The 27749-nt window shown below is 41.7% G+C and overlaps 1 protein-coding gene across 1 annotated transcript in view; it reads left to right on the forward strand.

The window, feature by feature from the left end:
- The window catches only part of LOC117710976 (NACHT, LRR and PYD domains-containing protein 1a-like), a 44239-nt gene that overhangs the window by 1759 nt on the left and 14731 nt on the right, over positions 1-27749 (forward strand). The window contains exons 2-9 of the mRNA XM_034506331.2: positions 477-781; positions 7362-9036; positions 17433-17603; positions 18342-18512; positions 21175-21264; positions 23364-23455; positions 24725-24824; positions 26285-26508. Coding sequence (XP_034362222.2) covers positions 517-781; positions 7362-9036; positions 17433-17603; positions 18342-18512; positions 21175-21264; positions 23364-23455; positions 24725-24824; positions 26285-26508 — 2788 coding nt within the window. The 5' untranslated portion in view covers positions 477-516. The remainder of the gene's footprint in view (positions 1-476; positions 782-7361; positions 9037-17432; positions 17604-18341; positions 18513-21174; positions 21265-23363; positions 23456-24724; positions 24825-26284; positions 26509-27749) is intronic.

Genomic DNA, 27749 nt, shown 5'->3' on the forward strand with positions numbered 1-27749 from the left:
CTGTTTCTGGAACAGGAAATCCATCCACAATGTACACGTCTCTTAACCCTTAGGCAAAAGACAGATCCCAAACTCCTTCCATAGAAAACAACCAGCAAGAGAAGAATTCCCCCATTCTTTTCATATGTCCTTAAGGTGAGATAGCTTACCTTAATGAAGAACTAAAAACCTAAAAAAAGTACCTTAGACAAGCTAAGAAACCCCCAACTCAGTATAAAGTTAAGCACACCTGCCTTCAGGAAAGCCAACACAGTAACTAGAACAGGCACCAGCATCATTCAGCTGTGAATCGTTAAAGAACATGGCCACTGTTAATCACTCCTATCCCAGAGTTCTCTCTTCTGTCCTATGAAGCCCCAGCCCCTGCACCTGGACACACAGTCCCCACTCCCCAGGAAAGACTTGTCTCTTTTAATTGTTCTGATCAAAGGACCATCTGACCCTGTAGAGGTTTGTCTGATTTCTTTTATTACCAGGTCTCCTCTATCAGTATCAAATATCCATTCCCAGAAGGAAATGTCTGGCAGAGACAAGAAGCCACTGGTCTCCTGCTTAGAACCACAAAAGAGAATCTTGAAGCACCAAGAGCACAAACTACTCAGAGAAGCAGTATCCGAGAGCTTTATTACCATGGAAAAATCTCAGTCCAGACAGAAATATAACACAAAGGTGCCTCAGCATGAAGGTCAAAAACACTTGGACACTACCTACAAAACAAGGACACATATGAAGGTGGAGCTGAATAAGCACACAGGCAAGCAAAAGAAGCACTTGAAGCTAAGTAAGTACACCAAGAACCCTAACCCATCACTCGGTGACCCCTTCATCACTACTGAGCTCTCCTTCCATGGTTTCCATGGGCAGGCCTGCCTCCTGTCTACTGTTTCTTCTACTGAGTTCCCTTAATTTTTTGCACTTACAAAGACAATGCCCTTGCCTCCTTCTCTTCTCCAGGATCAAAGTGCCCATCTCTTTCCAGTGCACTAGGTCTAGAAAGAGGTTATCTTGTTTAAGCTCACAAGACATAGAGACAGACATAGAACTGGAATCTAGAACAATCAGTGTCTAAGGGGTGACTTTCTCCATCCTCCATCTGCTGCTGCTCTGTGTAAGTTCTGCCTACACCCAACCCTTACCTTTCCTTTAAAGTCCATTCTTCCCACCCCACTTTGAGCTGGAGGAACCTCAGTTTGCAGCCAGCCTGAGCTACACAGTGAGATCTATTAAATTTATTACCCAGGAGTACTAGAGGCTTATCATGTTATTGTGACTGAAGAAGTTTATACAGAAATGGCTTACAGATCAAAAATGGTCCATCAGGGCACAAAGGTCAGAGAATCAATGATTGACACAGCTGATCACCAGGGATTAGTTGGGAAACAGAGACAGATAAATGCTGCTGTTCAGATCAGTTTCCCTTTTTTGCAGGAGGCCAGCCCCAGCCTGGTGGAGGAAGTCTTCTTCTTCCTGTCGGTTCTTCTTGAGGCAGTGGAGGGGGAAGAGCGTTGGGGGGTGGGGGGTGGGGCGGGGAGGTAATACTTTGGTCTTAGGAGATATTTAGGGTTGCTGTATAATTAAAGTTTACTTATCTATGCTACAAAAGTTTACTTAGTATACTACTGTAGCTGACCTGCTATCTGTGATCCTCTGCAGTTTCTGGCACTTAGCACCTCAGCCCAAAAACAGCAAAGGAGAGTACAATCAGCCTTTGTACTCTCTCAGCAGGAACTGCTGGGCCCTAATTTATGCCTAGTAGCCTGAGGTCACAGGAAGAAAAAAACACTTAGAGAAGTTATTATAGAGTTGTTGTTGTTGTTGTTTTGGTTTGTTTGTTTGTTTGTTTGTTTGTTTTTGGTTTTTCAAGACAGGGTTTTTCTGTATAGCCTTGGCTGTCCTGGAACTCACTTTGTAGACCAGGCTGGCCTCCAACTCAGAAATCCGCCTGCCTCTGTCTCCCAAGTCCTGGGATTAAAGGCGTGTGCCACCACTGCCCAGCTTATTATAGAGTTTATTACTAAGTGTAAAAAGTTTCCTATGAAAGCTATCTAAGGGGAAAAGTGGAAAGATCCTAAATGGCAAAAAGGAAAAAGTTCTAATAAGGGAAAAGTTCTAAGGGAAAAAATTCTAGGCAGGGGAAAGGGAACAAAGGAATGAACGGCTAACTACTACCACTCTTTGTCTTTGTCCTCATTACTTTTACACCTTTCAGAATACATGGTCACATGTTACAAAGTTCCTCACAAGTTCACACCAAAAAATCAAATCATAAATTGAAATAGAAATTTACAACACAGAATGTTTATATGCATATCCATTAGGAGTAATTATCTGGCTAAACATCCATCACCTGTCTAGCTCCACAGGTTCACTGAAGGTTTAAAACTGTAACTAAGAAATTAATGAAGTTTTGTATAGATAAACCCAGGCAATATTTTATCTTCTGTCCTAGCACCAATAATAAATCGTGAGTTCCCTATTTGTGACCTTTGGTTAATTGTTTTACAACCTTTTAGAATGTGCTCTGAGTAGGAGAAAGTCTGGTTACAATCTAAGAGCAATTAACTGATGACACTTGGAAGACTGGCAGAGTTCTCATTACAGTTTTGACTATCAGAATGGGACCTAATAGCAGTCCCACTATAAAAGAGCTTAATAATCATTGATATAATTTTAGGAATTCTTATAGAATCATCATTAAAACTTAAGAAGTCATCTATTTGTCTACACAGCATCACTACAAGACAGTACATCTTCATGGATCTACAGAGATCTGCTCCAAAGGGGTGTGCTATTGCTTAGTGATGGTTATATTTGTTTAATAATAATAATAATAATAATAATAATAATAGGAAAAGCATATTAATAGCAGAAATCTTTTCTAAAATAAGTCCCTTACAGCCTTGCTTAAGGGCTCACTTGTTGCAGATTATATAATAATCCAAGGCAAGCCATTTCAGGATGATCACCTGCTAATTATTAGCTTGTCCCAGTATGACTCCTGACACCTTTTCATTCAGTCCAAAACTCCAGCACTAGGAATGGTGACACCTAAAAATAGGGTGGACCTACCTCAGTTAATGTAACCTATCCCTCACAAATCTTCCCAGGGATATTTTGCTGGATGCTACTAGATTCTGTGACATTGACAATGCTAGCCCTGACATCATCTCACAGGATCATTAAAGAGTTCAAAGTGTAAGTGTCAGAAGCCCAGTGGGAGTTCTGTAACTAGATACTTCAGCCCCATCCTTTCTCACTGGGAGAACCTATGCACTTTTTCACCAAGCTTTTCCAGCCCCAACCCACTAGGCCATGAGTTTCCTGGCCAACTTACCCAATCTTCCAAATCAGAGGGATTGACTGAGGACTGGAAAATTCAATCCAACCAATGAGATGATCCCCTTAAGGTGACACAAAGGCATGGACAAAGTGCCACAGCAAGAGCTCAAGAACAGGAGAAACCTAGACAGCACTCTGGAAATCCTGCCTGGATTCTCACTGTTGGGCCTGACTACTGCTCCAAGGAAGCCCTTGGAATTAAGGATACTGTCTTTCATCATGACAATACAGCTTGCCTTTCTGAACAGAAAACTGGCAAACAGGAGAATCCATTTCCACAGGACTCCTAATCACTCATGTGGCTAAGGAGTTACCAGGAGTTTCCTGAACACACCACACATGCCAGGCCCCATGCCAGGGATTCACTTATATCACACTCACACTGAAATCACACAGCCAGCCTTGAGAAAGAGACCACTGTTGGGGACAAGAGGAGCAAGGCTTGGGGAGGTAAAGGCTCACAGTTGAAGAACTGTAGCTTTGCCTTCACTGTCATGAGTCACAACTATTTTTGTAAAAACACATTTATTAATTAACAGGACTAATTATTTTTTACTTTTTATAAATTCTTTTCTCTTACAACACATTCTGTCCACAGCTTCCCCAGACTCAATTCTTCCTAATTCTATTCTACAACTCCACATCTCCCTCCCAATCCACTCCTCCTCCATTTCCCCTCAGAGTGGAATAAGCTTCCCAGGAATATCAACTGAACACAGCATAACAAGATGAAAGAGAACTAGGCACAAACCCTCATATCAGGGCTATAAAATACAATCTAGTAGGAAGAACAGGGTTCTAAGAACAAACAATAATCAGAGACACTGCCTCTCCCACTGTTAGAAGTCCCAGAAAAATACCAAACTAAACAACCACAGCATCTACTCAGAGAACCAAGCACAGACCCAGGAAGGCTACAAGACAGACACTTCAGTCTCTGTGAGCCCCTATGAGCCCTGCTTAGATGATTGTGTTCTATGGGCTGTGTTCTTCTGTTCTTCTTAGCCCCTCTAGCTCCTACCATCCTTTCTCTTCCAAAGGGTTTCTCCAAGCTCCACCTAGAAATCCTGCACCTGCAGTCTCACTACTAGGCCATGGCTCCCAGGAGGCCATTGGAATTAAGGGAAGTGCTTTGCCCTTATGATTGCCAATAGAAACCAAACTCAGACATTTGTTCTTGATTTAACATGCTCCACAGTTTATAACTGTGCACTTTGCTGAGCTTCACTTCTCCTTCTCTACTCTTGCTTCTTCCAACCACTACACCTGAGGATTTATCCTCCAGATTGTGGAAAGAACAAAATTCTCATCTCGCCATCTTCATTGGAAGGAACTTAAGACAAAACAGACATTAAAAAAGAAATATTCTAAATTTGAAATGGAAGGAGAGGACTCAGAATAATTGTACAGGGACTAGAGAAAATGTGGAAATCATGTACATGTCACATATAAGTAGAAAACTGTCAAGAACTTAACAGAAACATTTGAAAAATAAATTAAATCTGCAAATCAAAATATGTAGAGTTAGAATACATATATGACAGAAAATTTGTGGCATTTGTTTCTGTGGGCAATGGAATACACCACTAAGTAGAATATTTTCCACTTCTATCCAATTTACATAAATTTTATTGACCCTTTTCTTCTTTGTGTGTGTGTCTATGTGTATGTGTGTGTGTGCATGTCTGTGTGGTACACATGTAAGTATATATAAGTTTGCATGTGTGAGGGCATATATGAGTAGGGACTCACACTGTGCATGTACATGTGAGTGCACTAAATTAATGTCAGGAATCTTCCTTAGTTGTTCTCTTATTCATGGAGGTAGAATATCCCATCATCTACACCCAGAATTCATCAAGTCGTAAAGCTGCTGAGCCATCTTACCCTGGGGAAGCCCCTGTCTCAGCTTGCTGGCACTGAAAGTACAGAAAACACAAATACAAACTCAGCATATAAATGAAGTCATGGAACACAACTTCTAGTCCACATGCTTTGGAGCAAGTTCTTTAATTGTTGAACAATCTTGCTTCCCCCACATGCATTTCGAATGTGATGGAACTTAAGAGGATTTAGGTATTTGCATAATGACAGATACATTTCAATTGGAAGTTCTTGGAGAAAGTGCTCTGGGAAGAGCTAGGCCTCTTGGCACTTTGAGAAGACATGTTATGAGCCAGGAAAACCTTGGCAACAGACATGAGTAGCCAGTTTGGTGCACTCAGGGGATGTTAGAAGTTCTCCTACAGAAGACAATATGTGCAGATCTATAGATCCTGATTTCAGAGAAAAGTTGGCCCTGAAGCCAGGCCCTCAAGGGATAATGTATAAACTGATGCTATACTCAGCGCTCTCACCAATTTATCTCTAACACCTCATCCATGGAAGTACCTTGTACTTTCAGCAATTGTCTATGGTTGAGGAATCAACTTGGATTTTTATCCATAGGTCAACCTACTGTCTGTCTTGTCTTGAGTTGAGATGTGTGTTCTGGTCAAAACCTGGAAATCCTCAGATGCACTGGTTAGAGGAAGCAGGAGTAGACCAAGAGAGGTAAAGCTCAGCAGAATGCACAGTGGAAAACTGTGGATCATGTTAATTGAAGATCAAATGTCTGAGTTTGGTTTCCATTAAACAGGACAGAAAACAAAGACTGGGTAACTTATTTTTTCTTATTTTTTTGGTTGGTTGAGTGAGTTATTGATTGAATGACTGATTTATGGATTCATTGATAGATTGATAGATTGGTTGACTGTAGCCTAGGATGGTTTCAAATTCCTTATATAGAAAAGTTGGGTTGGAGGTCCTGATTTTTCTGCCTCTGTCTTCTGAGTAATGAATTATAGAGCTACAGAACCATGCTCAGTGGATTTTTGTCAAACCTGAATATTAATTATAGTTCTGGAGGCTTGGTGTCCAGGACTGAAAACTATGACTACTCAGCCTCAGAAAAGGGCATAGAAAAACAAACAGGAGCCTGCAAGAAAGGAAAAGTATTTCTTCCCACAACAGTCTGCCCATTACTAGAAAAAAAGTATTTGTCAATTGTTAAGAAGCCTAAAATCATGACTCCAAACACCTACTCTTGACCTGTACCCCTTACTCCTGAATAGCCCTCACTCCTACACTGGCAACTGAGTTTCAACCTCTGTTTCAGAGGGGACAAAAAACAGTAGCCAGAAACAAGGTTTCTTATGACCAAAGATATCTGAAGTACACTACAAAATAAATCCAAGATTGACAATCCTGGGGAGAGGGTACCAAGATTAAATCCTGAAACATGAACAGTATGACATTCCTAAATCTTCCTGTCAGACCCATAATATCAAGACTTCAGGATGATGTTGTCAGGACTGGAATGGTGGATCCAATAGGACCTATCAGAAGTAGACATCCACTCCACTATTTGTAGTCTCCCCACTACTCCATGACCTTCTACAGAGAGAGAGAGAGAGAGAGAGAGAGAGATCACAGACACCAAATTACAAATGAGAAAGCAGAGCTCAGTGGAGCTACTGCATCATCTCATAGGCTGAATGAAGACAGTGTTACTTCTATGAACTCACCCTTTACTCTCAGCCTCAACAGCAGGTCTGGCACAGGGTAACAAATCGATAAATGTCTGAAGCATGAATGAATATCAGACAGAATTATTAGTCACATGATCACTTGAAGTAGAATATTCTACTCCAAACTCAGATTTTATGCACTACACTGTTCAGAATATTCTAATACCCACAGCTTAGACAGATGCCTAAATGCATCTAGATGATAAGGAACCAAAAAAAAAAAAAAAAGGAAAGAAAAAAGAAATGTAGGCAAAAAGGTACAAGTGGAGGAAAGAGGATAGAAAAAAGGAAGAAAGAAAGGAAAAAGGGAGGGAAGAAAGAAAGGAAGGAAGGAAGGAAGGAAGGAAGGAAGGAAGGAAGGGAAGAAAGAAAGGAAGGAGAGAGGGAAGGATTATTGAATGAACATACAACACTAATGTAAATACTTCTGCTCAAACTTTTTCTTCCATTTAGCATCTTGTACAAAAATATATATGAAGAAAGGAAAAAAGACTCTTTACCCGACACAGTCACTTAAAAGGGAGAATTTGTTCCAAAATTTCACAAATCTACTACTCTTCCAAAAATTGTGTACAAGAGGCTCAGAGAACTTGGTCAGGAAAAGCTGGCATCCTTGTGTACCAGAAGAAGGAGGACATATGATTGAGATCCAAGACTTATTTGGCCCAAACATAGGTATCCAAAAAGGGCCTCAATTAGTCATAATAGAGGGGGCTGCTGGAGTTGGGAAGTCAGTGCTGGCCATGCAGGTGAGGAGAGCCTGGAAGGAAGGTCAGCTCTACAGGGATCGCTTCCAGCATGTCTTCTTCTTCAGCTGCAGAGAGCTGGCCCAGGGCAAGCAGCTGAGTCTGGCTGAGCTCATAGCACAAGGCCAGGAAGTGCCTATATCTCCCATCATTCAGATCCTGTCTCACCCCGAGAAGCTGCTCTTCATCCTGGATGGCATAGATGAGCCAGCATGGTTCTTGGAGGAGCAGAATACTGAGTTATGTTTGCACTGGAGTCAAGTTCAGCCTGTGCACACACTGCTAGGAAGTTTGCTGGGGAAATCCATCCTTCCTGAGGCTTCCTTCCTACTCACAGCTCGGACAACAGATATACAGAACTTCATTCCCTCCTTGGGGCATCCATGTCAGATAGAAGTGCTAGGATTCATTGAGTTTGAACGGGTAGAATATTTCTACACATATTTTGCATCTCTCTCAGATGCAATTACTGCTTTTGAATTGGTTGGATCTAACCCAGTGCTCCTGACCCTGTGTGAGGTCCCCTGGGTGTGCTGGCTGGTCTGCACTTGCCTAAAAAAGCAGACGGATCAAGGTGGAGACCTCTTACTGACCTCACAGACCACCACAGCTCTCTGCCTGAAATACCTTTCCCTGATAATCCCAGGTAAGCACATGGGGACACAGCTCAGAGCCCTTTGCTCACTGGCTGCTCAGGGGATCTGCCAAAGAAGGACCCTGTTCAGTGAAAGCGACCTCCGTAACCAAGGGTTTGCAGAGGATGCCATTGTCACTTTCCTGGAGATTGGTGTTCTTCAAAAGCAGACCAGCACTCTGAGATACAGCTTTGTCCATTTGTGTTTCCAGGAGTTCTTTGCAGCGATTTCCTACATCTTGGAGGATAGTGAGGAAAAACATGGTGATATGGAAGATGACAGAATTGTGGAAACCTTGGTAGAACGATATGGAAGTCAGAACCTGTTTGAGACACCCACTGTGCGCTTTCTATTTGGTCTTTTGAGTAAAGAGGGATTGAAAGAAATGGAAAAGTTCTTTTCATGCAGCCTTCCTGGGAAGACAAAGTTGAAGCTGCTAAGGCACATCCTAGCAAAATCCCAACCCTATCAACCACCATGTCTGGGTTTGCTCCACTGTCTGTATGAAAATCAGGAAAAGGAGCTCCTGACACATGTGATGCATGATCTTCAAGGAACAATAGTGCCTGGCCCAAATGACATTGCACACACAGTGTTCCAGACAAAGGAGAAGCACCTGGTGATACAGACAGACATGGAGCTCATGGTGGTCACTTTCTGCATTCAGTTCTGCTGTCATGTGAGGAGTCTCCAGCTGAAAAGGAAAGGACAGCATGAACATAAGTTAACAGCTCCAAGGGTGGTCCTGTGAGTATTCAGACACAGCCCTCTCTCCAGACTCCCTGTGGATGCCATGAGCCACGTGTTCTGAGCACCAGCAGCACTTTCAGCTGGTTCATGGGCAGTGGGGTACAGGTCATCAGTGACATCTAACTAGTGAATAAGACCACTTTTCTCTATTTACTTTGGTGTGCTTGATCATGGGATAGGACTATGAACTTGTCTCTCCCTATGCCTTGTTGAGGAACATCCAGCTTCACTGATTCAAATCATCTTCACACTTCATGGGGGTTCCAATGGCAACTATTACTGATCCTCCCTCTTTTTTATTGAATATTTTATTTATTTACATTTTAAATGTTATCCCCTTTCCCAGTTTCCCCTCCACAAACACCCTATCCCATCTCCACATCCCCTGCTTCTGTGAGGGTACTGCCTTACCCAACCATCCATCCACTCCCACCTCATCACCCTGGCATTCTCCTACATTGGGGCATCAAACTTTCACAGGACCAAGGGCCTCTCCTCCCACTGATGCCAGATAAGGTCATCCTCTGCTATATATGCAGCTGGGGCCAGGCAAACTCCTTCAGCTCTTTCAGTCCTTTCCCTAACTCCTCCATTGGGGCCCACATGCTCAGTCCAATGGTTGGCTGCCAGCATCTGCATCTGTATTTGTCATGCTCTGGCAGAGCCTCTCTGGAGAGAGCTATATCAGGCTCCTGTTAGCAAGCACTTCTGATCCTCTCTCTTAACATGCTTTCTCTCTGAGAAACAGCTCATTCTTGCAGGCACCATCACTTATCCCCATGAAAGTAACCTTGGCCTGGAAGTCTTTCCCTATCACCTAAAAATGCATATTTATGATTTCACTATGATTTCAGTGCCCAGATAATAAGTGTTTGTGTCAAAAAAGGCAGCCTGGCCTCGGCACTCACCTGAAAGGCTCCCTAAATTTCTGCCAAGCTGAGCAGCAAAGTACACGTCATCCATCCAGCATTTCCTACCACTGTGCAGAACAGATTACTTAATATCAGTATGTGTCTTCTTTCCTCTACATGATTGACTCAGTAAATATTCATTAGGTACATATTTTATACAATGACCTACCAATCAATCACAAGACAAGTAATACATATGCTGTCCAAGGACCAGAGAAACTGTGTGAGAATAGAGCAAATTAATTATACATGGAATGACTCTTGCCATGATTAAACACATACCAGGTGTCAGGAAAGGGAGTGTTTACTTAAGAGGAGAGATATTTTTATTTAAGTCTTCTCTTTTTATGTGTTGAAAATTTTTCTCCTAATAATCTGAGCTAGGCTTGCTGGCATAAACCTGAAATTACATCATTCAGGAGGTTAAGTTAGGAAGAGTCCTTGATGTCAGGGCTTTGACACCATTTTGACAGGAAAAAATGCTTGTGTGAGAACCAAATGACTTGAAAGTAGTGAACTGATTGTGAGAGAACAGGTTGGGGTGAGGAGAAGGGGAAGTAAGGCCAAGTGCACATGTGATCAAACCGTGTTACACACATGCAGGAAGGTGTCTCGATGACTCTTTTTATATGACTAGGATGGACTAATAAATGCTTGTAGAGAAGTGATGATCTATCAATGATCAAAACACCAAAGGTTGGTATCAACCAGAAAACTACATTTCTCATAGAGTACAGGGTTAGGAATTGGAGAAGCTGAGCTTAGCTGTGCAGACCTGTCATCTGAAAATCAGAAAGCAGATGCAAGGGCAGAAATCTCAGTCCAGCCTGGGCTACATAGTATGGTGCTATCTCAAGATATTATGGGCTAAGGATGAAACTCATTGGTAGAGAGATGGCATGCTCTGTTGGATAATTTTCTGTTGCTCTGATAAAACACCATGGCATATTATAGAAGAGTTGATTTGGGCTCATGGTTCCAGAGAGGTCATGGTCCCTCATGGCAGAGGGAAAGCATAGTGACTGGAACACTGGAGAGATTTTATCTTACACCACAAGCAAGAAGCAGAAACAGTGTCCTGGGAGTGGCTCATGATTTTGAAAGATTTTTATTATTACTATCAATTAAGTTATTTATTTGCTATACATCTGGATCATAGCTTCCTTCCCCTCAGTCCTCACCTCCTACCCCCTTTCTTTCACTTTATCTCCCTCATTCACCCTCCTACACTTCTCCTCAAAGGGGAGGCCTCCCATTAACATCAACCAGCCTCAACATATCAAGTTACAGTAGGACTAAGTTCATCTTCTTCTACTGAGGCTAGACAGTGCAGCCTAGTTAGGGAAAAGGGACCCAAAGCAGACCATGAAGTTTAAGACAATCCTGATCACACTTGAGGAGACTCTCATGAAGACTCAGCTGCACAAATGTTAAATACGTGCAGAGGGCCTAGATCTCTCACATGTATTCTCTCTGATTCTATATGTGTTGTTGTTGTTTTAGTTTTTATGGTGTCTTTGATGCCTCTGGTTCTGTCAATCCTTCCTCTCTCTTTTCACAGGATCCCACAAGCTCCATACAATGTTTGGCTGCATGTCTCTGCATCAATTTTAATCAGTTGCTGAGTGAAGCCTCTCAGAGGAAAGTTATGCTAGGCTCCTGTCTTCAAGTATAGGAAAATATTATTAACAGTATCAGGGGTAGGCTCCCTCTCATGGAATAGGTCTCAAGTTGGCCCAGTCATTGGTTGGCCTTCCCTCAAAGTCTACTCCATCATTTATTCCTCCCTATCTTGTACATGGGAAGAATTATGCCTCTAAGGTTTTTTATCTTAGCCATTCTGACAGGATTAAGATGGAATCTCAGAGTCATCTTAATTTTCATTTCCCTGATGACTAAGGATGGTAAATATTTCTTTAAGTGCTTCAATCCATTAGAGATTCCTCTGTTGAGAATTCTGTTTAAATATGTACCCTCATTTTATTTATTCATTTATTTACTTATTTATATCCCAATTGTGGCTTCCCCATTCTCTCTTCCCAGGTCCCACCTTTCACCTTACTTCCACACCCATTGCCCTTTATGTTCAGAGAAGGAGAGGCCTCCCATAGTCACCAACCCACCTTGGCTTTTCAACTTGTAGGTGCATCTGCTATTAAAGCTAGACAAAGCAGTCCAGTTATGAGAAAGGAATCCAAAGGCAGACAGCAGAGACAAAGAAGGCTATAGCTCCGGCCATTAGGAATCCTACATGAAGACCAAGCTACACATCTGTTACATCTGTGTAGAGGGCCTAGATCCATCCCATGCATGCTTTTGGTTGGTGTTTCAGTCTCTGTGAGTCCATGTTGGACCAGGTTAGTTGATTCTGTACATTTTCCTGTAGGGTGCTTCACCTTTCCTGCTCCTTCAATCCCACATGCCCTTCTTCCACAAGATTTCCCAAGATGCACCTATTGTTCAACTGTGGGTCTTTGCATCTGTTTCCATCAGCTGCTGTGGGTGAAGCCTATGATATTACAGTTATGGTAGGTGACTGTCTGCAAGTAGCGCAGAATATCATTAGTAGTGTTGGGATGAGCTCCCTTGTGGCACTGTCTCTCAGTTTTTAATTGTGTTATTTGCTTTGTGGTTGTCCAGTTTCTTGACTTCTTTACATATTTTGGATATCAGCCCTCTGTCAGATGTGGAGTTGGTGGAAAAAATTTTCCCATTCTGAAGACTGCCATTTGTCCTTTTGACAGATTCCTTTGCCTTAAAGAAGCTTTTCAATTTCATGAGGTCCCACTTATTAATTGTTGATCTTATGGCCTGAGCTCTTGGTGTTCCATTCACTAAGTTGTCTCCTATGTCAATATGTTCAAGTCTATATCCCACTTTCTCTTCAATCAGACTTAGTGTATTTGATTTTGAGTTGAGGTTTTTGGTCCACATGGACTTGAGATATGTGCAGGGTGATAGATATGAATCTATTTGCATTCTTCTACATGGAGACATCCAGATAGACTACCAACATTTGTTGAAGATGCTTTCTTTTTTCCATTGTGAAGTTTTGGCTTATTTGTCAAAAATCAAGCATCCAAAATTGTGTGGACTTACTTCTGGTTCCTTTATTTCATTCCAATTATCAACCTATCTTTTTTCATGCCAGTACCATGTAGTATTTATTACTATTGCTCTGTAGTACAGCTTGAAGTCAGGAATAGTAATACCACAAAAAGCTTTTGTATTTGTACAGGATTCTTTTAGCTATCCTGTTTTCTTTGTTTGTTTGTTTTTCCATATGAATTTGAGTATTGTTCTTTCAAGGTCTGTAAAGAAATGTGTTAGTGTTTGATAGAAATTGCATTGAATCTGTACATTGCTTTTGGCAGTATGGCCATTTTTACAATCCTACCAATTCATGAGCATGGGATATCTTTGCATCTTTTGATGTCTTCATCAATTTCTTTCTTCAAATGATTAAAGTTCTTGTTATACAGGCCTTTTATTTGCTTGGTTAGAATTACTCAAAGATATTTTATATTATTTCTGGCTATCATGAAAGGTGTTGTTTCATATATTTTCTTTCTTAGCCCATTTGTTGTTTTATTTAGGAGACCTATTGATATCTTTTTTTAGTTAATTTTGTACCCAGCCACTTGCAGAAGATGTTTATCAGCTATAGGAGTTCTCTGGTAATACTTTTGCAGTCACTTATATATAGTACTCTATCATCGGCAAATAGTGATTTTTTATTTATTCCTTTCCCATTTGTATGTATTTGTTCCCCTTTGGTTGTATTATCACTCAAGCTAAAACTTCAAGATCTATACTGAATAACTATGGAGAGAGTGGACAGCTGTTTCTTGTTCCTGATGTTAGTGGAATTGTGTTAAGTTCTCCCCATGTAATTTGACATTGGCTATTGGCTTGCTGTATGTTGTCCTCATTGTGTTTAGGTATGCATCTTGTATCATCTGTTATCTCTAAGACTTTCAGTATAAAAAAGTTTTCATCTGTTTTCATATTATTTTTCAAAATCTAATGAAACAATCATGTGTGGGTTTTTTTTTTCAGTTTGTTTATATGGTAGATTACATTGATGAATTTCCAAATGTTGAACCACCTCTGCATGCCTGGGATGAAGCCTACTTAATTATGGTGGACAATGTTTTCGATGTGTTCTCAGACTTGGTTTGCAAATATTTTATTGAGTATTTTTCCTTCAATATTCATAAGGGAGATTGGACTTAAATAGTCTTTCTTGGTAGAATCTTTTTCTGATTTAGGTATCAGAGTACATGTAGCCTCAAAAAATGAGATTGTCAGTGTTCCTTCTGTTTCTATTTTGTGGAATGATTTGAGGAGTACTAATATTAGATCTTCATTGAAAGTCTGGCAGAATTCAACACTGACCCTGGGGATTTTGTTTGTTTGGGTTTGGTTTGGTTCAGAGACTTTTAATGACTGCTCCTATTTCTTAGGAAATATGAGTTTATACAGATTGTTTGCCTGATCTTGTTTTAACATTGGTAAGTGTTATATATCAAGGATAGATAACATTTTGTTTAGATTTTTTAAGTTTGTGGAGTTTTTGAAGTAGGAGCTAATGATTCAATTTCCCCAGTGACTGTGGTTATATGTCAATTTTCATTTCTGATTTCATTAATTTGGATAATTTGTTAATTTGGATAATTTCTGATTTTGTTGATTTCTCTCTGCCTTTTATTTGGTTGGATAAGGGTAGGGTTTGTGTATCTTGTTGATTTTCTCAAAGAAGCAACTCTTAGTTTCATTGATTCTATATTTTCCTCTTTGTTTCTGGTTTATTGATTTCAGCCCTGAGTTGATTATTTCCTGCCATTTACTCCTCTTGGGTGTGTTTGCTTCTTTTTGTTCTAGAGCTTTCAACTGTGCTGTTAAGTTTCTTGTATGAGATCTCACTAAGATCTTTATGAAGGCACTTAGTGCTATGCGCTTTCCACTTACCACTGCATTTATTGCGTCTCCTAAGTTTGGGTATGCTGTGCCTTCATTTTCATTGAATTCTAGAATGTGTTTAATTTCTCTATTCCTTCCTTGAACCAGTGGCCATTGAGTAGACATTAAGTATTTAATTTCCACGACTTAGAAGGCTTTCTATTGTTTCTTTAATCCATGTTGGGCAGATAAGATACAGGGGGGTATTTCAATTTTCTTGTATCTGTTGACATTTGTGACTTTGTGACAAAGTATATGGTCAATTTAGGAAAAGGTTCAGTGAGGTATTAAGTGGTCTGGAGATTTTTTTTTTAATTTGTTAGGCCCATTTGAGTCAGTTCCATTGTCTGTCTGTTTAGTATCTGTTTGGATAACTTGTCCTTTGGTGTTGAAGTCTTCCACTATTAATGTATGGAGTTAATATGTGATTCTGGCTTTAATAATGTTTTCTTTATAAATGTGGGTGCCCTTGGAGTTGAGCAACAGATATTTATAATTGAGACGTCATCTTGGTGGATGTTTTCTTTGATGAATATGAAATGTCTTTCTCTGTCTTTTTTATTAATTTTGGTTGAAAGTCTATTTTATTAGATATTAGAATGGCTACTACAGCTTCTTTGGTCCATTTGCTTGGAAATCATATTCCAGTCCTTGCCTCTAAGATAATGTCTATCTTTGTCTTGAAATGTGTTTCTTTCATGCAGCGAAATGATGGATCCTGTTTTCACATCCATTTTGATAGCCTATGTCTTTTTATTGGGAAGTTGAGTGCATTGATGTGGAGAGATATTAAAGACCAATGATGTTTAATTACTTTTATTTTTATGTTGCTGATATTTGTGTGTGTGTGTGTGTGTGTGTGTGTGTGTGTGTGTGTCCCTGTGTTTTTCTGGATGTAGCTAACCTCCTTAAGTTGGAGTTTTCCTTCTACTATCTTCTGAGGCTGGATTTGTGGATAGTGTTTAAATTTAGTTTTGTCATGGAATATCTTGTTTTCTCCATGTACACAATTGAAAGTTTGGCTAGGTATAGTACTCTGGGCTGGCATCCTGGACCTTTAGACACTTCAAGACACCTTCTCAGGACCTTCTGGCTTTTACAGTGTCTGTTGAGAAGTCTAATTGATTCAAATAGACCTGCCTTCATATGCTACTGGGCTTTTTTCCTTGCAGCTTTTAATATTTTTTCTTTTTTCTGTATAGTAAGTGTTTTGAATATTATGTGACAGTAAGATTGTCTTTTTGCTCTAATCTATTTAGGGTTCTACAAACTTCTCCTTTGTTTATAAGTGCTACTTTCTTTAGGTTACAAAATTGTTGTTCTATGATTTTATTGAAAATTATTTCTGGGCCCTTGAACTAGGAATCTTCTTCTTTTCCTATTCCTATTACTCTAAGGTTTGGTCTTTTCATAGAATCCCAAATTTCCTGGATGTTTTGTGTCAGAAACTTTGTTGATTTATATTTTCTTTGACCAATGTATCAATTTTTCTATGGTATATTCTACCCCTGAGATTCTCACTTTTATGTCTGGTATTCTGTTGGTAATGCTTGTGTATCCATTCCAAGCACCCATATTAGATGGCTCACACAACCTTCACTATAGTTCCAGAGGATACCAGGCCGTGTCTAGCCTCTGCTGGCTCCTACATTCATATAGGACACAGACAACTAGGCATACTCTCATACACACAAAGTAAAAATATATAAATACCTTTTTAAAAAATGTTTCTTTGAAGTTTAGTACTTGGTTTCCCTAATATCTTTGGTATTGTAAATTTATCTGTATCTATCTCTCTGTGTATCTCCATCTGTGTCTCAGTCTCTCTGTCTCTCTGTGTCTCTCTTATTCTGTTTCTCTGTCTCTCTCTCTTTCTGTGTGTGTGTGTGTGTGTGTGTGTGTGTGTGTGTGTGTCCACACCCCCTTCTCTTTTCTCCCTATGGTCCTCTATCCTTGGAAGAATACAAGGACCATGTGAACCAACACAGCTGTAGAATATAGTGTGTGTATGATCACGCTTACCATACTGTCACAGAGTCATTCCCGACTGCCTATCCTGGGCTCTTTTCCTATACCCCTTTGAGCTTTCCATCATGAGATTCCAGAAATCTGTTTCAAAGGTAAGCAGGTGCACTCACATAAAAGAGAAAAAGCCCATCTGAATTTCCAAGGTTGCACTTTGTGTCAGGCCATGATCGGAGCATTATAGATTGCAAAGAAAAGATGCAAACCATTTTTCACACCCTTGGGACACCTAGACTGAGTCAGACACATATACACAAATTGAGCACACAGCATACTATCCTAAAACACATAGATGAGAAACCACACAGAGGAGAGAATCCAGAATTTGGAGCAAAAGTTCATGTAGAAGGCTAGTGAATTCTGGGAATAGCATACCGGTGCCTCAGGCTCAGGTCAATTGAAACCCAATCTGTTATGTGGGACTATACACACACACACACACACACACACACACACACACACACACACACACACCTCTCTTTCCCCTCCCCTCAGGTGCAGATGGACCCCAATCACTGATGCCAGTTGGAAGATTCTCTTCTACAATCTAAAATTTACCAGAAATCTGGAGGAGCTGGACCTCAGTGGGAATCCACTGAGCTACTCTGCAGTGCAAAGTCTCTGTACAACTCTGAGCCTTCCTGACTGTCAATTAAAGACCTTGTGGTGAGTCTGGCCTGGGTTCTTCCCTGAATCAGGGGTAGATAGGAGGATACTAAAGGCAAAGGATGTCTGGAGTGAGACTTGGCATTATCAAGTATTCACTGAACTCCTATTACCACACTTAAAACACATGGCAGACTCATTAAATTAAACAAATGAGATTCTTTCCTTGGGGATTATGAGAACTGGCATTCCCTAGTAATACCACTTGCTAATAACACTGGACTCATGAGGGCTTCAGTGGAGCACACTTCCTGAGGACACACACAGCTAAAGCAGAAGTGAAGAATACAGAGGCAAAGAGAAGCCTGAGTGGGGAAAGCTCCAGGTCTGACAAATGGCATCTCCCATTTCCTCCTGCCTCTGCCCTCATAATCAGACTTCTACTCTGTTCCTATGGACTTTATCTTGATTAAGATCTCACTTAATGAATGAGACCATGCCCTACTCTACATTTGATGAATTTCATTTCACATGACTCTTGAAATACAGCAGTGAGCTATCCTGGGCCTACAGACTCTGCCATGGCCAATGGTAGCAGAGCATTAGTCCTGACCTATATCCATTGTTCCTGCTGCTCAGCTGTGGAGAGCTTAGAACTATCTACCTAGACCGGAAATGGCACAACAGAGAGCTAACCGCTGGCAGCTCAGCATCCCAGGGCTCACAAATGGAAACCTGAGATAAGTTCTCAAAAGTAATGAGCCCTGAAGAAGCTGACTGTGAGCATCTCCCATGCAGGCTTGTTGAATGTGGCCTCACAACCACATACTGTTCACTCCTGGCCTCAGTGCTCAGTGTCAACTCAAGCCTGACTGAGCTAGACCTGCAGCTGAATGACCTGGGTGATGATGGTGTAAGACTGTTGTGTGACGGGCTCAGGAATCCTGCCTGCAACCTCAGCATCCTGTGGTAAGCAAGCCCTGAAATTCCATTCTGGTCATAAATAAGGGAAGGGACATAGGTGAGTTCCCAGATGACAAACCATAGAAAGAAAAGGGATAGATAATTCATAGTCAACCTGGCTCCTGACCAGATGTGCCACTAATAACCTGTGATTGGACAAGTCACAGAATTCTGGAAAACTGTTTTCTCATATTAAATGGAATGTGATAACCATCTCATGGACATGTGATATATATTACATAGTACATATAAAATGGCATACAGTATACATATATATAAACAAAGATAATATTAGGTAAGTAGCTGGGCATGGTGGAATTACACGCATTAGCAAGGCTATATATAGTAAGGGACACCCAGGTTTGCTTTACTCCAGGAGAATGCCTCTATCATTTATTCCTTTATTAATTCATATACACATGCATACATATTATGCTGTGTGCCAAGCATTGGTGCAGGTCCTAAAAAAAGAAGTATAAACACACATGGATCTGTCCTCTGAGTTATATGGAAAGAAACAGACATTGATCACCCATCAACTTGTGACTCTATATTGAGGAGATGCTGAATGCAGTTCAGTCAAATAGTATAATTCTGAGAGAGGCATAATTTTACTGAATGGCCCAAGAGGGATCTCTGGGGCAAGACAGAGAAATGGGCCTTGGTCAGCCAACAGGAGGCCAGCAGTCAAGGCAAAGACAGAGTTGGGGAAGATTCTAGAACAGATAGAAGCTGGAAAAACAGAGAGTCACAGGGGTTGATGACAAAAGCCTGAAATAGATAGATGTACCTGGAGCTGTACCATTCCTTCTGGCCTAGAGTTCCATGCAAACTAAGAAAACCTCAGACTACAGCCCTGGAGAAATTTGTCCTTCTCCACACAGCCCTTCATTCTGTCTCTAAGCTGTTCCCTCTCTGGTCCTTCCACCTTTCTAGCACAAGTCCACAGGCATTTTCTAGAGGAATACTTCCCAGGGGTTGTTGGCCAGTACCCTTCATGAGCTCAGAGAACCACAGAGGCTATGAACCCCTGTACTCAGAGCCTGCTGGTTCTTCCAGCCAATGGAAAAAGTCAGGCAAGCCTGTGCCCTGAGATTTCACTCTGGCCTTCTGCCACAACTCTCAAACCTAAAGGAACAGATGGCCAGTGATGCCCAACTTTTTCCTCCCCTCTGGTAGCTAAAACAGGCCTAGCTGGGTGGCACCTTTGTGCCCCAGTACGTTTTCAGCCATGACTATTCTTCACACATTGAAGAACAAGTCCAGGACTGGCTTCTGCTGCCGGTCTGTCTTTTAGACTACTACAGTTACATGTGAATTCTTATATATCTCTTTCCTTCCTGAGGACATAACAATCTTGAACTCAAAGGCTCTGTTGCCCTCCCCTGTTGCAGCCCGCTCTGTCCACAGGTCGGGGTCTAGCAAGAGAGAGAGTGGGGGGAAGAAGGGGGAGAAACGCGAAGAATGGAAAACAAACCAGAGGATCTGTAGTCAAGTCTCCTTTACTGTCTTCAACACACACAATTCCTACTCTACTACACCACCACTACACCACACACTATACCACCCTACTCCACTACTACACCACACCCTTACAAGGAAATCCTGGGTATTTATAAGCACAAATAGGAGAACACAGGTGAAAACGCTTTACCACGTGCACCATACAGCTGAGGTTACTAAACAGTAAAACAAGCTATGTGGGATAAACAATATATTTTGTGCTTCAGCTGTTATAGGCTTTTGAAAACCAAGTCTTTCCTCAGGGTATATGGTTCCAGATGGCTGAAAAGTTGATCTAGTCACTTTCTACTAAAGTCGGCTCCCAACACTCCCCATAAAACAGGATAGTGTCATTGCACAGCCTCTCAGAGGAGGAGGAGCCTTTCCCCTCCTGCATTGTCTGTGCCTCCCAGCAAGCAGACTGGGAGTGATGTACCCATGCTTAGGAACTGAACAGAGAATGAAATCACTCTGAAATGCAGAGAAGTCGGGTACTACTCTAACTCCATCAGCAACCCTAGGACCTGAGGTCATAAGAATAGACCAGAGGACCTTGATACTGGCTTCTATGTAAGGACAAGATTTCCTTCCTAAACATTAAAGGAATGGATTTTGGAGGTGAAAATGGAACCGAGGCTCTTTCCTTCAAGGTGAATGTCCAGGAAATCCTGCATCCTAACCCTAAGTGTTCACCTTGAAGAGCTGCCCAGAATCCTTCTGGGGATATGGATATGACTATAAGCATTCAGGAATGCTGATAGCTATAGAAGTGCCCTTTGCCAACAAGAGTCCTCTTATCTATGGCCATGTTTTTCTTCCTAGCACAATCTGTTTCCAATGACTGACCTGTAAATACGAGGTATAAAAGTTCAGCCCCTTATTTCAGCTCTGGAATGTTTCAAAGATCTTCTTCTTGTAGTCAGATCTCACTGAACACCGACCAAGTCCCACTGAGACTGCCTCATGGACATATTTCCTTCCTCTCAGCCTGCTGTTGCTTTCTATCTCCCCCCCCCCCCTTGTCCTGATGTTTGATCAAGGATAAGACTGAATGAGCCTCCTCACTGGCTCCATCCTCAGACAACAGAGTCCAGAATCCTGGACTCTGGATTCTCGAGATCCTGTGGAAAATTTCAAAAGAAACAGCCCCCTCTTCTGGTTGCAGGCTGGACCAGGCCTCTCTTAGTGACCAAGTGATTACAGAGCTCAGGACCCTGGAGGCAAGGAATCCAAAGTTGCTCATCTCCAGCACATGGTAAGGGGGCATGTTGGAGGGAGAAAGAATTCCCTCTGATCAACCCTGACTCTATGTGGCTGGTTCCAAGCTGAGAGTTGGGGAAAGGGTCCTGAGGTGGGAAAGATACACACAGCCTGGAAGAAACCAGCAAACCACAGTGATTGAAGGAAGGTTTACATATATAGGGAGGTCAGATGATTTTTTAAGGAAAAATAGAATCATATAACATCCTAATTAAGGTCTTCCATCTTAAAAAATTATGAAACATTAATTTGGTGCAGAGTCTTCTGGAAACAACAAGTATGATGACAGTAGCCACTAGTAAACTTAGACCACTGGAACAATGAAAGCAGAAACCACAGTGAAGAAAAACAGAAATGCTTAGGAAAGAAAACACACTCTGTGTATCACTGTTTCAACTAATGCTCAGACAGACACATACACGAAAAAGAATGTGCATGCTTCAACACACACACACACACACACACACACACACACACACTATTATGGGATATAAAGCCTCAGGGAAGAAATAGTCCATTTCCACCTCTAGGGACTGTGCTAGAGTTTGACTTTTGGCACATTTTGGTTCATGATTATGAATTCCATTTGTCCTCAAGTACCTGGCTTCTGTGCCACATGTGAAATGGAGGGGCCTCTAGACATAGGAGGATCATCAATTCATTGAGTGGAGGGGCCTAAAGAAACACTGTCCACCATACACTATTTGAGCATTTGAGGGTATATCAGTAAACAAGGCAAACATTGTCCAACATTCATTACATTAGTCCAGCAAAAAGGAAACACTTGCTCCCCACTGTCCACATAATTGTACCCAGGAAGCCCAGGAGTGCAGTGGTGGTCTGTCTGACCTCATCCAAAGCTGAAGTGAGCATTGGTGACCACTCAAAGATAGGAAATGTGGGAATTGGGAAGAAAAAAACACCAGGTATAGAGGTTCTAGGAAGCAGAGAGTGCAGCTCCTTGGAGGGAGAGGAAACCACATGTGGAGACCTTCAGCTCTGCCTCACCATCACCTGAGAGATCCACAGAAAAGCAGGCTCTTAGGCTCCACTCCATCTCTGTTGACCCAGAATTTTGGGTAGGGCAGCATCCTTCAATAAGATTTCTGATTTAGCAGGCTATCCAGGTGACATTGGAACATGGTAATATGAGAGTTACTAGTCTAGATGTTAGTGAGCAGGAAACAGTCACATAGGAGTCCCTGGTATAGACAGAGACCACAACAAGACTAGTGGCTATGCCAAGAAATGTCTACTTCTGCCCAGAGGCAATGAGAGGCACTCCATGAACTCAGTCATGAAGCGGCATCTCCTCCCATATTTTATGATCAGCTACTGTGTAGAAAATAGACTAGAAGGGACAACATCAAAAGCAGATATACCTGTTGAAGGATATAGGCAGTTGCTAAGGACACTGCTGAGTCCATCCTAGGACTTAGCATGGAGGCTTTATGGGTGTAGAGAACAGAAAGGAGGGGAGATTTAGAAGGTATAGTCTAGGTGATTATCATTCAAAGTGAACAATTATTAGTTTGTTTTCTTGGTAAAACACAATGTCTGACACTGACCACTGAATATAAAGGATAGAGATTATTTCTTGCAGTTCTGGATGTAAGGAAGGGCAAGGGCATGGACTCTTCATCTAGAGAAGCCTTTCTTGCTCTTCCATCTGATTTCACAACAGGGAATGCTGAGAGCAAGATGTTAAGTTGGCTTTTCTGTCATGGCACTGGAATCCACCTCTGTGATGCTGGTATTGATCCATTCACGAAGGCAGAGCCCTTGTGGGGCTTATTGTGCCTGACCCTTTTTCATCCTATGAGCACTGCTGCATTGCATCAGGGAATAGCATTCTAATGTGCGAACACTGGGGACCTATGCATATAAAGCAAAGGAAAGGTTGAGATTGTCCTGGTTCTGGCACCAGAGATGCACAGGAGGATGGAGGCCTTTATACAGTTGTGGCTCAGAGAAGAAGCCTGGGACAGTGGTAAAATTTAGATGGGTTGAAATTTGTGTGGGGATATTGTGCACACAGCCATGGCTCTGCATGCTTTGCCTGACATCTAAGGGAAAGAATATGTCTATGTGTAGGAAACCACATGTGATGGTCCCTACTAAGAACATGGATAAAGAAGAAGTGGGTGATAGCCCAACCTCATTCAAGAAGAAGACACAAGAGTCAGGTATGTGAAGGTATCAGACCCAGACCCTGTGAGAACTGGATGCAAGAGCACTCTGTAGGAAGAAAATATCATTTCTCTTTCTTGTTTGAGATTTTTATTTTATACATAAGTACTACATTGACATAATTTTTGCTCCTGCCATCTATTCACTCCAACTCCTCCTGTGTTCCATCCACAAACTCTCAAATTCCTGACCTCTTCTTTAATATTATTTTTGTTAATATTATGTGTGCTTACAGGTATGTATACTTATGTATACATGAATAATGTGATGAGTCCATTTACTGTTGGTCATGTTTACATGTTTGAGGGTGGCCACCTAGGATTAGATAACCTATGTGATAACCCATGCTTGGGGAAGACTGATGTTACCTCTCTCCTACCAGCTGTTAAGTGTCTATAGCTCTTTATTTTGGCATGGAGCATTATGAGATTTGCTTCAACCAAATTACCATGTCAACTAGTGTTCTCATTGGGAAGATCTTGTTGAAGCAGTGATATTGGTGAGGTTTTATGTGTGTAAATGCCCTGACCCACACAGAAAAATTTATCTGTAATAAAAGTCCTGGAAGTGATCTTCATTTCTATCCCCCTGTCATTGACATGGAAAATACAAACTCGCCATAAACAAGAGCCTCACCCTTGCAAGACCTTGCAAGACCACACATGGAACCCAGAGGGAGCATTACTTTCTTCTCTCTCAACCTTGAGTGCTATTTCTGCCACTCTCTCAAGAGTGTGGCTTGTATCAGGCTCTGTACCAGGGCTCCGTACCTCACTCTGATCTACTATGGTCTAGGACTCACCTCCATGACCCTCTGCTCATCCAACTTTTGAGTTGGGTTCTGTTCTCAGCATACCCACTTGAGACATGCTAGGAAGGAAGAAAACACAAAAGGCTGGCTTAGGAGTAGGTGTGTTGGGACTGCTGCTCAAAAAGCACAATGTGAAAAAATAGTGTGTGTGCATGTGTGTGTGTGTGCGCGCGTGCATGCGTGTACATATAATATATATATGTATATATATACATATATATATGTATATATATGCAGGTAGCCCAAGGACCAGTGATATAGACTGAAGATGCACTTCCTGATAAGGACTAAGCTGGTCAATCTAGAAAAGGATTCAGCCATGATACATTACTCAGGAAGTCAGGGTAGAAAAGGCTGGACAAAACAGTGACCACCACCTGGCCACTCCTGCAAAAGTGATGCTCATAACTTGACCAATTAAAGACCATTCATCCATGCTTCCCTGACTTTTCAGGAGACAAACCCCTGGAATCTCTGGGGACTGAGGATGACTTCTGGGGACCTATGGGACCTGTGGCTACTGAGGTGGTTGACAGAGAGAGGAACATGTACAGGTGAGTGAGATTTGCATGACAGAGGCATGCTTTTCACAATCTACTTTTCATGAGGGATCCCCACAGATAGACCCCCCACCCAGTCTCTATTGTACCTTCTCCCTTTGACAATGCAGAAGACTAGCCCAAGACTACAATGGAATTTGGGGCTGTTATAACAATAGGGGTCTTCTTCAAAAATATTTTTCAAATTTTTATAAAACAAGAGACAAGTGCTTTTCTATTCAGTTCCTCAAATCCATCAACCATTTCAAATTTGTTTCAACTATGCTCAGTCTTTCTCTGTCAACACTACCATAGTATTGTGACAGTACAACTGTCACAGTAATATATGTCCAAGACATCATAGGATTTCACCCACAATAATTTTACTAGGCATCCCTATGATTAAGATAGGACCTAGTCTTCCACAACCAGCACACCACTAACAGTTCAACTGTGCTGACCTGAGTACTTCATTTCACCTAAACAATCTTTGCTAAGCTTTGCTCATTATGTGAAATGTAGTCTTTCTGGTAATTACTTTACTCCTGCTATAAACAGCCTTCCACTCCATATGATGTTTGTTTTTCCTGTTTCTTTCTTTTCCTTCCCATCCCTGTACTCTCTACATTCTTACTTTACTAACAACCGTGTGTACCAAGAAACTCCTGAAGCTGAGAACATGATCAAGTATACAGAAGCCCTGTCCTTGAAAAATTATTGTCCCATGAACAACAAATGACTAAATATACAATGATGGTATTTTCTATGACCTGTTACCCTCATCCAACACTGTAACAGTCACTATGTCAGCTAAAGAAACTGTCACTCTTCATTTTCTACCACAGAACTGGCACTTCTCTACCCAACAGTCGCCAAACAGACAGCATTGGGAAAATAACTGAAGATCTTTATAAAGTGTTCTTTCAGTACCATCAATTTACCACTATTGTCATCAGATAGACTCTCATTATTGGGAAATATACACTTTAAGAATACAAACATTAAAAACTGAAGTTGTACCTGATTGTTTGAGCCCTTGTCAAGTGTACACAATGTCTTAGGTTGTTTATCTCCCAAACTTCACACACATGAACAATGCCATGGACACACACACACATACACACACACACACACACACACACACACACACACACACACACCTATTTCAACATTATCACCATCATCGTTACCATTACAGGAAGAGCTGACTGCTCCCTACATGTGTTACATGGAGATTTGCATTAGATCACTCAGTACTCACAGTTCTCTGAAATGATGTCATCATTAACCCTCTGTACAGATGAGAAAACACATTGGGATATTAAATGACTAATCAGGGATCCACAGAGACAGCAGAGGAATAAAACTCAGAGCCAGATGCCTGAAGTCTGCTGTGTCCTGAACTCTGCAATGGGTCTGCACACAACAGATGAGTACTACTAGTTTAAACTGGTGTCTGCTTTTCCCTCTTCCAGAGTTCAATTGCCCATGGCTGGTTCCTACCACTGTCCCAGCACAGGACTCCATATTGTGGTGACAAGGGCAGTGACAATTGAGATTGAATTCTGTGCCTGGAGCCAATACCTGAACAAGACTCCCTTGCAACACAGTCACATGGTGGTTGGACCTCTGTTTGACATCAAGGCTGAGCAAGGAGCTGTGACTGCAGTGTACCTCCCTCATTTTGTGGCTCTCCAAGGTAACCAAGGGAAGCTTTAGGAGGAAGGTTGTAATAATGGATGGACTTGACAGGCCATGTAGGAACTAAAGGATGAAGGGTAATAAAGAAGTGTTTCAAGTTTTCCTTAATGGGGCAGAACAGTTTACAGAAGTGGAAATGGTATGTTTTATCATCCCTTCTTGTCTGATGTATCTTCTTTGAAGCACATGTCTCCCAGCCTTATAACTTTTTTTCTGTTTTACCATAAGGAATCCCTAATTAGACAGTGATGTCCACAGTAGCAACATTAACTGGTGATTATCAAGTACTCATTACAAACTGTCCCTCAAGGGGTACTGTTTCTGCTCAGATGGAAGTGTATCTTGGGATTGGAAGCACAGGAACTATACAGTTATTAGGGGGAGAAGGTAGTCCAATAGAATGGTATCCTAAGAGATGGGAGCTCAGGAACCACACAGCTCTGAGGGGAAGCATCTTCAACAGAGGCACTGCAGCTTCAAGGAGAGGGTCTCCCCAGCTGAGCTGAGGAGCTCAGGAGACTCAGCCCTGCTCCTTCTCTTCACTTCTTCTCTTCTCTTCATTGCTTCTTGTCTTCTTGTAGTCTTACAACCAGAGAGTCACACCAGGCAGAAAATTCCATGAAAGACATTTATTAGAGAGTCCAAGTTCCAGAGGGACAGATCCAGGAATGGCTGCCCTCTGCTCCCACTCCCAGGAGTGCACAGCAAGGAATTGGACTATGGACAAGGCTTATATAGGATTTCTGAGGGGTGGAGCTTTTAGGGCAGAGATTTCAAGATTCAGGATTGATGAGATTTCAAGTCCTGAGCTTGGGGAGTTAGAGGATATATGGGTTTTCCTGTTCAGAGATTGGTGGAGTTTTATACTCAGAGATTGGTGAGTGTTTGTAGAAAGGAAGCTCGGGGATTAGTGGGTTTTCTAGCTCAGGAATTGGTGATTCTTTTTCACCTATTTTCTGCATCAGGCTCATGGGTTATGGTGGGAAGTCCTTCCCGATTGCAGCTGGCTTTTGTTGAGGCACCATCTCTGTGGGGTTTCTAGGGAGGCTGGAGAGGAGGTGCCACTATTGTGGCCAGTTCCTGTGGGAAAAGTCTTGCAGTGGAGTTTCACCAAGACTCTATGTTAAGGCAGGAGAGAAGGTGTAGCTACAGTGGACAGCTCCTCAGGCCAGCATCTACTCTGAGGTTCATGTTGCTTACAATTTTGACAGGAGCTGCCATTTGGACAGCTCCTGTGGG

Source organism: Arvicanthis niloticus, chromosome 6 (assembly GCF_011762505.2).
Source record: "Arvicanthis niloticus isolate mArvNil1 chromosome 6, mArvNil1.pat.X, whole genome shotgun sequence".
Lineage (NCBI taxonomy): Eukaryota > Metazoa > Chordata > Mammalia > Rodentia > Muridae > Arvicanthis > Arvicanthis niloticus.